We start from the raw sequence: 12,172 nt of genomic DNA, 5'->3' as shown, positions 1-12,172 counted from the left end.
AAAGTTGCAGAAATTAGTTTTAAACACCAAACTTTAAACGTTCATAACTTCCTCTACAAAAATCTATTTTCATCAAACTTTATACCAATTTAAAGATCTTTGAGTGAACTTTGATTTAAGACAAATTTTAATCAATTTCGAAAATTGAGGCTCAAGTTATGATCCGTCAAAGTTTACCAAAAACTGGTTTTTACCAAAAATTAACTAGCTTCTCAAACTTCCAAATTTCACAACCAAACCAAACCAAAACTTATCCAATCCATCACAAAACACTACCACATACTACACTTTACCATTCCATCCCAATTCAATCAACTCAACACCTATATCAATCGATTCTACCACTATAACCCCACAATTCCATAATTCGCACATCAATAATCAATATTAACAACTTGCACCAAATCTCATTTCTCATAAGCTTCATTTATCATACCTCATCATAGTTCTCATCTCAACTATCAATAATATCCCAATTATACCATTCTACACCATCAAAATCATTATTCATCAACATCCAAAATCATCATAAACACTCATAATTATCCTCATTCATCAATAACATTTCCATTAATCATCATTAATAATCAACAATACCAACAACTCTCAACAACCATAATAAATCTCAACATTCATCATCAAACTTCTCAACATCAACATATAATATCACTCCTCAACCATATCCCCTCCATACACTATTGTATCAATCACTAAATCACAATTCACATTCAATTAACATATGCATTCAATTCAATCCTATCTTAAGGTCAACTAGCCTAAGTGTCCATGAATATTATATATTACATAAAGAAAATCGAAACTATACCTTGGCTGATTCCTAATATGCTCAAACACCAAACTTGATTCCAACAAGCTTCCACCAAGCTCCAAACCACCAAAGCCAAACCAAAAGCCAGCACCAACTCCAAAAACAAGCTTCACACATACAACATAACCATGCATTATCAACTAAAGCTCACACTACATTAAACTACAAGGATATAGAGGTTCCTTACCTTATCCAATGGTGATCGGGGCAAAACCCGACAATTACCCGCTATTAGAGATCACCTAAACAAGCAAAACCACAAAATCTACTAAAAAACTATAACCCCAAAACGCAGAAATTCTAGGGCTAGAAACTGGAGCTTGAGATGTGAGTTTTTATCAGCAAAGCCTAGATAGAAACGAAGAGCTTCGCGTGGCTACAAACAGCTCATCAATCGGAGTTCCGTAGCTCAAGTTATGGCTCCCAGAAGAGAGGAGTGAATAATGACCAACCCTCACCTCTCTTCTCTCTCAACATGCACCTCCCTTCTTCAATTTAGGGTGGAATGAGCTGAAATGCTCATTTAATGAGCATATATATGTTGGGCCTTAGGCCCGGTATGGATCCGATCTAACCCGTTAGCGTTTTTCGTCCGTTTGGCCCACTTTGGGCCAAAACCTTTAAGATTAGTGCCCGATTTTCAATTCTAAATTATTTTTGTCCTTTCAAAATAATAAATTAAATTTTCAAAATATTATTTTTCTCAAAACACGGTACCGGACAAACTAGAGCCGGTTCTGTCGGCTTAAGTACTGGTACGCAGTTTTATAAAAATTTTCCGTAAAAGCTACATTTTCCAACTCAGAAAAATTTATTGAATTCAAATTTCACGTTTATAATTTCAAATTAAAACTTCTAAATTTTGAATCTACTCCGAGTACTTAAAAATTATTATTTTATTAAAACGGTTATACCGGTTCTTACAATTCACGCCCACAAAAGAACCTAAAACCAGACTGTACCTGCATAAATAAGCACACCCAGAACGTGATAAACCAAAAGTTATACATGCACTGAACATGAAAATATATGTGACTGAACCAAATACCTGTTTGTGTTATAGGTAGTGTCGAATGAAACCACGTCTCCGAAATACTCAAATACGGCCCGACTTCTTGCATCGGCCCAGAATACATGTTTAATATGCAGTGATTGCCTTCATGGTTGAGCTCAAAGAAGAAATTTTTGTTCTTCTCTTTCATTCTTAGTAGGTACTTCCCAAATTCTTTGGCATCATCTTCTTTAGAAATATTCCGTACTTCCCTTGTGATGTAATTCCTCACGTCTTTTTCTATAAAACTTAGTTCACAGTGGTTGCCAGCTGCTGTCACAAATGATTGGTAAGTTTTGTTCGGTCTAATTCCATCTTTCTCGTTGGTTTCGATGGTGCAACGCACAAACATGCTAAGCTCCCTGTGTTGTTTGAGCATCTCTGCCCGATCTGGACAGCAAGGATGTGAGTGATTCAGAACAACTTTGGAAATTGTCCAAAGACCAACATCCTTCATTATGTGTACGTAAATCCTAGCTGGACAGTTCAACCCGGCTGAAGGATTTATCTTCAAAGTTGGAGATATCTTAGATTTCCACCTGCCCTCTCTGGTACATACAATTAGTTGATTCTTAATCTTGTCTCCATCCCGAGTCGTGTTTCTTATTTTGGTAGAAAAACCGGCAAGTTTCGAATAATATTTGTAGAACTTTCTAGTTTCTTCTAGTGTCTTGAAAATCATCCCCACCTTTGGGACAAATTTTTCATCCACAACACATCTAGTCTGCATGGTAAACCGAAAGCGTCATTACAGTGAAACAAATATATAGTACTCAGTGAATAAAACATAATACATTATATATTCCTCTAATCTTTTATACAAACTCCTTTCTGCATACCAAACCGAACACGTACTCATAAGTAAACAACTCTATAGTACTGAGTGAATGAGTACTGAGTGAACAAAACATAATCCAGTGTATTAAAATAAATTCAAACTCCTTTATGCTTACCGAACCAAACAGTTACTCACAGTGAAAGAATTGTATAGTACTTACTAAACGAAACATAATGCATTATACAAAAACAAATTCGAAACACCTCTGTCTACAATTTAGATATTATCAATTCAATTCAAAGTAAAACACCTAAAATAAAATTCAATTCAAATATTACGTCCATTGAATTCAATTCAAATAAAATTCACAATCGCATTCCATTCAATTCGATTTAAAATTGAACAATCCAAACCTCATCAGCATCATTCGTTTCAGAAGAATAAACCAGATCGTTATCATTCAACTGATTTGAAGTTGAATCATTCATTGATTCTATTTAGAAGTGTAAATCGAAGAAGAAAATAAAGAAGAAGAACAACAAAGAAGAAGAAAACGCGAATAGAGGAGAACAACGAAGCTTATTAGGTTAAAGAAGAAGAAGAAGAATGAAAACGCGAAAAAAATAAGGTTTACGTTAAAAAAAGTTTATCACGCAGTAAAAGATTTACGTTATATGATGCGCGTGTATAACAAATGATTTAGGGAGAGAGAACGCGCGTGTGGAAGAAATTACTTGGATAGCTTAGATAAAAAAATTACATGAATATAAAGTTTTTCTGTAAAAATTATAGCAACCAATTGATGATATGTTAGTGAAGTAGATGTTTCTTTTTTTTAACAAGTTATATTAACTAAAAAAATATTACGGATAAAAAAAGTTTTTACCATCAAATTAACTATTATATATATATATATAATTTAATAAATTTTTAATATATATTTTATACTAATAATTAATTTTAATAATTAATCTTAAAATATATTTAGTATGTAATTTATTTAGAGCAAACAAGATAAGATTATATTATTATTATATCGGCTTTAATTTATTTTGAATAGATATTTGTAAATTATAAGAAATAAGTAACATGAATGTGTATGATTGATAACTATTAACACAAACTTTGAGTTCAACCGGAAGCAGAAACGTCGATGTCAATGGTAAGTTTTGACATTAATTTGGTTGATAAAGTCTGAAGATTATCGGTAAAGTAAGAGATAAAGTGATAGGCGACGACGGTCGAAAGATTAAAGAAAAAGGCCACGTGTAAATATAATTTTATCTAATTACCACAAACGTGGAAGTATTATTTGGAGAGTATTACGTGACTTGCAAGTGTGTCTAAGTGTTACGAGTCAATTTTTTTATTTATTTGTTGGGTTAATCATTAAAAATATTTTTGAATTATTTAAATATTAATAAAAATATATTCGAATTTTACTATTGATAAAAATGTATTTAAATAATTTAAAAATATAATAAAAATTCAATAATAAATATATATTTTCAAAAAGTATTTTAAAAATTAAATTTTAATACAATTTTTTACTAACATAATTATAAAAGTAAGATATTATTATACTTAAAATTTGGTATTTTTTTGTTAAATATATATTTTTTATAATTTTTTTATTAACAACTAATAATATTTTTAAAAAATCACAAAACAATATATACTTAACAAAAAATCACCAAATTTTAATAATAATAATATCTCATTTTTTTAATTATATTTACAAAAAATTACATCTAAATTCAATCTCTAATGTATTTTTTGAGAAATACATATTTAATATTAGTTTTTGTACAAGATTATCTAACATTAAATATGTATTTCTAAAAAAATATATTAGAGATTAAATTTTGATACAATTATTTGCAAGCATGATTAAAAAATGAGATATTAATATCTTTAAAATTTGGTGTTGAAAATATATATTTAGTGTTGGATATTTTTGTCGCGTTTTTAAATTATTTAAAGGCATTTTTGTCGATAGTAAAATTCAGGTGTATTTTTGTCGGTGTTTAAATAATTTGAGGACGTTTTTGGGGGTTAACCTTTATTTGTTTCTTTTATTTCCAGCATTCTAGCATTTTTTTTTTAACTTCTTCAATTGAAATTGTTTAATCTGATTTGTGTTTTCAATTCATGTTAAACTTTTGTTTATATCAATTTATTGTTAATAATACAAGAATGAGTAAAATTGTCTCTAACATTTCAATCGTCCTATTTAAATTCTTAACGTTTTAAAAATGATTCAATGTTGTCTTGCTGTTAGGGATCCGTTAACTGAATTGACGGCGGGACAAAATTGAGACGATTTTGAAACGTTTGGGACTTAAATAGTACAAAAATGTTGGGGACAAAAACGATACATAGAAATAAATTTTAATTTTACCTTTTAATAATATCATTTTTTTTACTGTACATAATATTCAATTATTTTTTAATCACATCTAAGTAAACACTTAGTCACATTACTTTTATTCTAAATAAATTTATTTTTTTATAATTTTACACTTAAAGTAATGTAATTTTTTTATAAATAAATAAACTTTACACTTTCATTCTAAATAAATAATGTAATGTGATTAGAATGAAAGTGTAAAATTAAAAAAAAATATAAGTAATGTGATTAAGTAATGAAAATAAAATTACATTATTTAGAATGAAAGTATAAAATTTATTTATTTATAAAAAAATTACATTACTTTAAGTGTAAAATAATAAAAAAATTAATTTATTTAGAATGAAAGTGTAAAACTATAAAAAAAAATATAAGTAATGTGATTAAGTAATGAAAGTAAAATTACATTATTTAGAATGAAAGTGTAAAATTTATTTATTTATAAAAAAATTACATTACTTTAAGAGTAAAATTATAAAAAAATTATTTTATTTAGAATGAAAGTAATGTGATTAACTGTAATTTACTTAGATGTGATTAAAAAATAATTGAATACTATGTATAGTAAAAAATTGATATTATTAAAGGATAAAATTAAAATTTATTTCTATGTATCGTTTTTGTCCCCAACATTTTCCTCCTATTTAAGTTCCTAACGTTTTAAAATTGTCTCAATTTTGTGTCGCCGCCAATTCTGTTAACGGATGCCTAACGGCAGGATAATATTGAGTCAATTTTAAAACGTTAAGGATTTAAATAGGACAATTAAAACATTAGGGATAACTTTAGAACTTACTCCAAACATTGAGAATAAAAATGATACTTTACTCTACAAGAATTTTATTAGTTCACTACTTACAAAGTTGATAACGATATTAAAATCAATAAATCTCGAATTGAACTTACTTTTTTAGAAGAATCGTATCTATTTTCGATGTTGAAATTATTGATATAAATTTAATCCGATACCTGTATCAAAGTCGAAGAAAAATCAAGCAAAACAATAACCCTATTTAGGAGAAAGAGAAAGTTGGCACCATATACTCTATTAATTTCATGTGATGCCACGGTCTATCATCATAGCACTCAAGTCCATTAATTTATCTACTAAGTTTACACCGTCCAACATATGGTGCTTTTCCATTTTAATTAATTTCATACTACCATGCTTTTGTGAAGGATTATGACACATCAATGCAAATAGCCAAATAATTTACAATAATTTTTTTTATGACGACACTAGCTAGGGTGTTCTTAATTTTATTGGATGTCTTTTGTTGGCTAATGTTAACGACATCAATGGTGTCACACATTGTCCTACATATATGGTGCTTTCACAGCATTGTTTTAATAAGTGAATTGGACTCATCCAACCAAATAAAAATTGACTCGCTATGTGTAGTGATTGAATAAGACATCAAATAAATAGGGATCAACGCGAATCGAATCGGATTAGATATGGTCAAAATTTCGATTTGATCTACACTAAAATTATCAGATCGGATTAGATATAATATTTGTAATTTTTTAGTTTGGATTCGATCGGATCGGATCGAAGATTAGATATCAGATATATCCACAAAATACAAAAATATTTTTAAAAAATATTTTTATTAAAAAATATCAATAAAATTCCTTTTTTCTATTTTTTTAAATATGTTTATTCTTAAAATAATATTAAATATACATTTTTTAAATAATAAATTAAATACAACATATATAATAATTATTAGTTAAAATAAAATATAAAAAAATATTTACTTATTTATTTCTTTATTTTTATGGATATGCAGATACTTACATAAAATGTGCAATCCAATTTTATTACATCTGATAATTTTACAAATCGAATCTATATCTATAATTTTTTAATCAAATTCAAATAAACACAACAAATATACAGATCGAATCCGATCCATAAATCTCGGAACAAATAAAGCACTTAAGGGTAGCTAAGAGGAGCAAAGGTCCGGCTACTTTTTATGATTCCCATTGAGATAGTTTCGTTTCATACCACATTACATTACATTGCACTAGGTAGTCGGTGATTGAGATCCTTCGTTTCCAATTTTAATTTCATTAGATTCATTTCTCAACTTCCACGAAAAATATATTCAACTTTCCTTTCCCCCCTTTTCACTCCAACCTTTTCTAGAGAAACAAATGTCACTCCTTTTTATTTATTCATTACAAAAACAGAAAAATATAAACATTGTGGACGGCCAACTATCTAGGTTGAAAATTGAAATCTATAAATTACAAACACTTTGATAATTATTGTGTTATGTGTCAGATATATTTTAAATATAATACTCATTTGGCATATATATTTTTTGTTACGAATTATATTTTAATAAAAAATAATTTTTTGAACATATTTTATATTTAAATATTATTACGTGTCAGTTATGTCTAATTTTATTTTTAATCTATATTATTTAAATAAGTGTAAAAATAGTATATATTATATTTATTAACACAAAAAATTACATTAAGTACTTTATATAATTAAAAATATATTTAAAATATAGTTAACATATTAATTTATATTTTAATATCAATAAAATATTAAAAATTATATAATTTGTTTTAAAAAAAACTATATATTTTTTATATATGCTATGTCCCGGTGTCTTATGAAAAATTAAAATCTCTATATCCACGTGTTTTATGTCGTATTGTATTCCATATTCGTATCATTGTTCGTACTTCTTAATTAAGTTGAAATAAACGTAGTGGTTGATATTTCATTTGTAAAGAATGAGATAATTAATTTAAAATTTTATAGTTTTTTCTTATATATATAAAATAACAACTAAACACGATATTTGATAATTAAGTTGGAATGGTCTAGTGGCTAGTTTTATAGTTGTTAAAATCGAATCTGTAATCGAACCGATCATACTATTGGGTCACTGGGTTACTGGTTCAACTGGTTAACTCGGTCCCACATAAGTAAAACATATAAAATAGCCAAAAACTTAAAAATAAAATTTTAAAATACATATTTTCAATAACATTTTAATAAACATTAAGTCTCAAATTCTAAAAATAAGTAATACGAAAATAAACATAAAATTTGTTAGTACTATTACATTAGTATATCAATTTAACACAATAAAAATAACAATCTATGGATTATATCCAAAGAGTAATTTCAAAGTCTGGATATCTTTCTTCATCTGACAAATCTAGAGCTACATTCTAATTTGTATTTTTCATAGAATTATTATTAGCTTCATCATCATTTCGATCATCTTTCAGATTCAATTGATCTATCATTTCAATAATGTTTCACAAATCATAATCAATAATAAGGCAAAATATTTGGTTAAAGCATTACAAAATCATCCCTAACAAAAACATACCCAAATCATCTAAAGCTGATTAAAGAGACATATTTGTAAGATCATTCTGTAAAGCATCAAATTCTTCAAGAGTTAAAAATGGTGGGGAATCTTCCATTATTCATTCCGAATGATCCTCAAATGCATCAAGACAAAATGGATTATAGCATTGCTTTCTCATTCGATTTCTATATTGTCAATTAACTTGATTATTCTTATTATGACTAAAAATTTAAAATAATACCTTTAAGAAAGAATAATAAAAAAGTACCTTTGTTGTACCCTTAAGTTATAATAAACATAAAAAAAATCATTAAGTTTTTTATGATCTAACCGTTTCTTTTTCTTTGAGTGAATGTGTTTAAAAATGCTCCAGTTACGCTCACAACCTGAAGAACTACAACTTTTACTCAAAACACGAATAACTAACTTTTGCAAGTTTAATACTCCACATCCATAAGATTTTCACTATTGATCTTAACATAAAAAGGAAATAATATATTACAATCATAAAAATCAAATCATAAATATATCAGAATCATAAAAGACTAATTTTAATAAAAAATTTACCAGACATCACTGTGCTTCGCTCACGTATTGTAGATTGTCTTCCAAAGTATTGTTCAGCATTGTTAAATATTCTCATCTCACTTGTCAATTTAGAACTCAAATATGCATCACCGTAAGTATATCTCTCAATAACATCTAGTAGGCCAGAAGTTGTTTGCTTGTTCTTTTCAAATTCTCCAGTATTAAATCGAAAAGATGGATTTAACCAATAACCAGCAGCATGAAGGTTTTTTCGAAGTTCTGAATCCCAATGTGTAGCTAAAATCTTCAAATAAGGATCAACAACCGTCTTTCTTTTTTGAAACCTCTTCACCATATCTTTCCTAACCTTATAAATGGCTTGATAAAGAAAATCTATTGCAGCTCTATTTTCACTATCCACAATACGCAATACACGAACATGTTGCTGAGTAAGCTTAACAATATCAGTGCATTGATTCCAAAATTTAGAATCTAAGACTTGATCCACAAACTTTTTAGCTTTGGCTTCTTTAGAGTAAGCTGAGCTCGTCCATTCTCTAGATGTCACCATTGCTCTCAATGCATCCTTTTGAGCTAAAATACTTTGCAAAGCAATGAAATTAGTGGCAAACCAAGTTGGAGCTGGACGAAGTATTTCTCGTCTGCCCTGTGAACTTTCTCATCAAGTACAAAGGATGGCAATGATTATAGATATACCTCGTAATCATTGAAACTTGTGATATAGTTTCACTCACTTCCTCTAACTTTCCAATATCCTGAAACATCAAATTAACACAGTGTACTGCATAAAGAGACCAATACAATCTAGGAAACTCTGATTCCAACAACCTTCCAATAGCAACGTAATTTGCAACATTATCCGTCACTACATGTACAACATTCTCAGGACCAACAAATAATACAACATCACTAAGCAACTTAAACAAAGCATCAGCAATTTTCAAGACATGAGAAGCATCAAATGACTTTAGAAAAGCAGTTCCTTTAGGGTAATAAACCAATAAATTAATTAAAGTATGCCTACAACGATCAATCCATCCATCGACCATGATAGTATATCCAGTTTGTTTCCAAATATCATGATAATCTTCAATCATTTTCTTTACATCTTCAACCAATTTACTCAACAAATATCCACGAACTCTTCCATAATTTGGCCCTTTATACCCTGCACCTATGTTTGCAATAGCATCAATCATTGTCTAATAATAAACTGAATTAATCGCATTAAATAGCACAGAGGCATCCATCATCCGTCTCGCAATAGCAATATCACACTTCTCCACAATTTCTTTGCTTTGGAGAACACTTTTGATAGTTGGTTGAGCTCCAGGTGTTGCTGCCGATGGAAAAAAAAAGATTGTAATCCCTTGAGTTGTTTTCATTTTCTAGAGACAGGTGCTGGAAGCCTTGATTTTTGTTGTTGTCACATCTCATTACGTTCAATCTCATCAAATTCTCTTTCAATTTCATCACAAGAATTATAACTTTCTGCATATTCTTCTTGAGTTTTCCTTTTCTTGGTTCCAAGATCTTCAATCTTTTGATTGAATTGGTGTCTCACTACAGCTGGCACCTTTCGACATGCCTCAATATTTCTACCTTTTCCAGCCAAATGATACTTAACCCGGTTAATTCCTCCACCCCTAATAAGCTTCTCACAATAAATACATAACAGAACAGTTTTTCCTTTATTCACAACTTGTTTACAATGGCCCCATGCAGGATAAGTTTTTTCTCTATTGCTATTTTTTTGGGTTCTAATTATTCCATCAGGAGTTGATCCTTGTTCCTAGGAAGTTGGTGTTTCTGTTAGTATATTTGATGAAACCATCCTAAATTCCTAATCTACAGGAACAATATACAACAATAATCTATTAAGAATAATATACAACATCAACTAAATATAACAACAATATATTACATATAGCAAGAATATATTACACTATAATCAATAATATATTACACCAACAACATAAAACAACAAACTGAACAATCTAACAGAAATCAAACAGAAATCAACAAGTTATACACTTATAATCAACCAAATATAATCAACATAGATAATCAACATCATTAGTCAATTAATTCTAACAAAAGTACTAAATTATTGAAAATTTGAAATACTAAATAACTTAAAAAAATAAAAATACATACCTTATGGCTGATGCACCGCCAGCAGAGAAGAGGGTGACCGGAGAAGGAGCACGACGCTGACGACGACGACAGGGATGATTGGACGACTGAACCGGCAAAAAGAGGACAACGACGGACACATAGCTGCACAGGATAGGAGGCGACGACCCAAGATACTCAGGGGCCACCGAGACGAGGACTCTGAGTAGCAATAGCTGACGACGTCGCACCGTTCGGTGGAGGTGGTGCTGGCTGTGGTCGGGTGGTGCGAGAGCGAGACTGCGAGCACGGTGAGGATGACAAGGGCTGAACGGGTTTCTCTCAATTTCAGGTCTCAGCCGTTTAGAGTTTGGGAAAGGAAAAGAGAATGGGTTTGGGTCTGGGAACACTGGGAGGCTTCGAGCTTGGGTTTCTTTCAAGCTTTCAGTTCTTTTTTTTGTTTAAATAATTGAAACGGCTCCGTTTCACTTGAAGAAAAAACAAAAAAAATTAGAGTTCGAACCGGTCTGAATTTTTTCAATCCCACCAGTTCTTCGGTTTTCGTTAAATCCGGCTGGTTCAAATCGGGTCTCGCCAATTCTCTTCTTTATCCGGTCAGCTAACTCATCCTAACCGGCTTTGTTATCAGTTTACCGGGTTTTCGGTTCTATCGAGCGGGTCAGTTCGGTTCTGATAGTACTAGTTAGCTCAGTAATTCGCGTAACCAAGTGTCGGAAATTTGAATTACGCCTTGTACATGCAGCAACTCATTGGTCAGCGACAAATTCTTAAATAGAGCTCTAATTCACGACGGATTAGTCTTTAACTTGTCAGGACAAAGGTTACTAGGATAGAGGGTACTGTAGAAAAAAAAAACACGAAATTTGATTATTGATTTGCAATGCTGAGAATCTGAGATATCCACATATATATAGCACTTGAATTAATTTAAGGCAAAGAATCAAATATTGCTAGGTAGAAAACATTTTTTCCCTATTTCTTTTCGGTTTATTTATGTGGTGACACAGCAAGTCAGAAAGCAATAAGCTAAGGATCCGATCCTCTTTTTATTTTCCATATAGATATTATT

General features: G+C 29.7%; 1 protein-coding gene across 1 annotated transcript; it reads right to left on the bottom strand.

Moving 5' to 3' along the window:
• Window positions 1–8,272: 8,272 nt before the first annotated feature.
• On the bottom strand, window positions 8,273–10,166 carry LOC112763892 (uncharacterized). The gene is made up of 4 exons (XM_025809439.1): window positions 9,664–10,166; window positions 8,986–9,548; window positions 8,437–8,451; window positions 8,273–8,343 (listed from the first exon to the last, which is right to left on the bottom strand). The coding sequence occupies exons 1-4, from the start codon at window positions 10,164–10,166 to the stop codon at window positions 8,273–8,275; spliced, it is 1,152 nt and encodes a 383-aa protein (XP_025665224.1).
• Between the last annotated feature and the right edge of the window lie 2,006 nt (window positions 10,167–12,172).

This window comes from Arachis hypogaea, chromosome 17, assembly GCF_003086295.3.
Source record: "Arachis hypogaea cultivar Tifrunner chromosome 17, arahy.Tifrunner.gnm2.J5K5, whole genome shotgun sequence".
Classification (NCBI taxonomy): domain Eukaryota; kingdom Viridiplantae; phylum Streptophyta; class Magnoliopsida; order Fabales; family Fabaceae; genus Arachis; species Arachis hypogaea.
Note: the sequence above shows the minus strand (reverse complement) of the source record. Positions and strands in the feature narration are given on the sequence as shown.

Excerpts from the sequence above, each read along its gene's own strand:
- LOC112763892 (XM_025809439.1), bottom strand. The coding sequence starts at position 10,166 with ATGATTGATGCTATTGCAAACATAGGTGCAGGGTATAAAGGGCCAAAT. Across the intron at positions 9,549-9,663 it reads CAAGTTTCAATGATTACGAG|TATTTTAGCTCAAAAGGATG; the intron begins GTATATCTATAA and ends TGCTTTGCAAAG.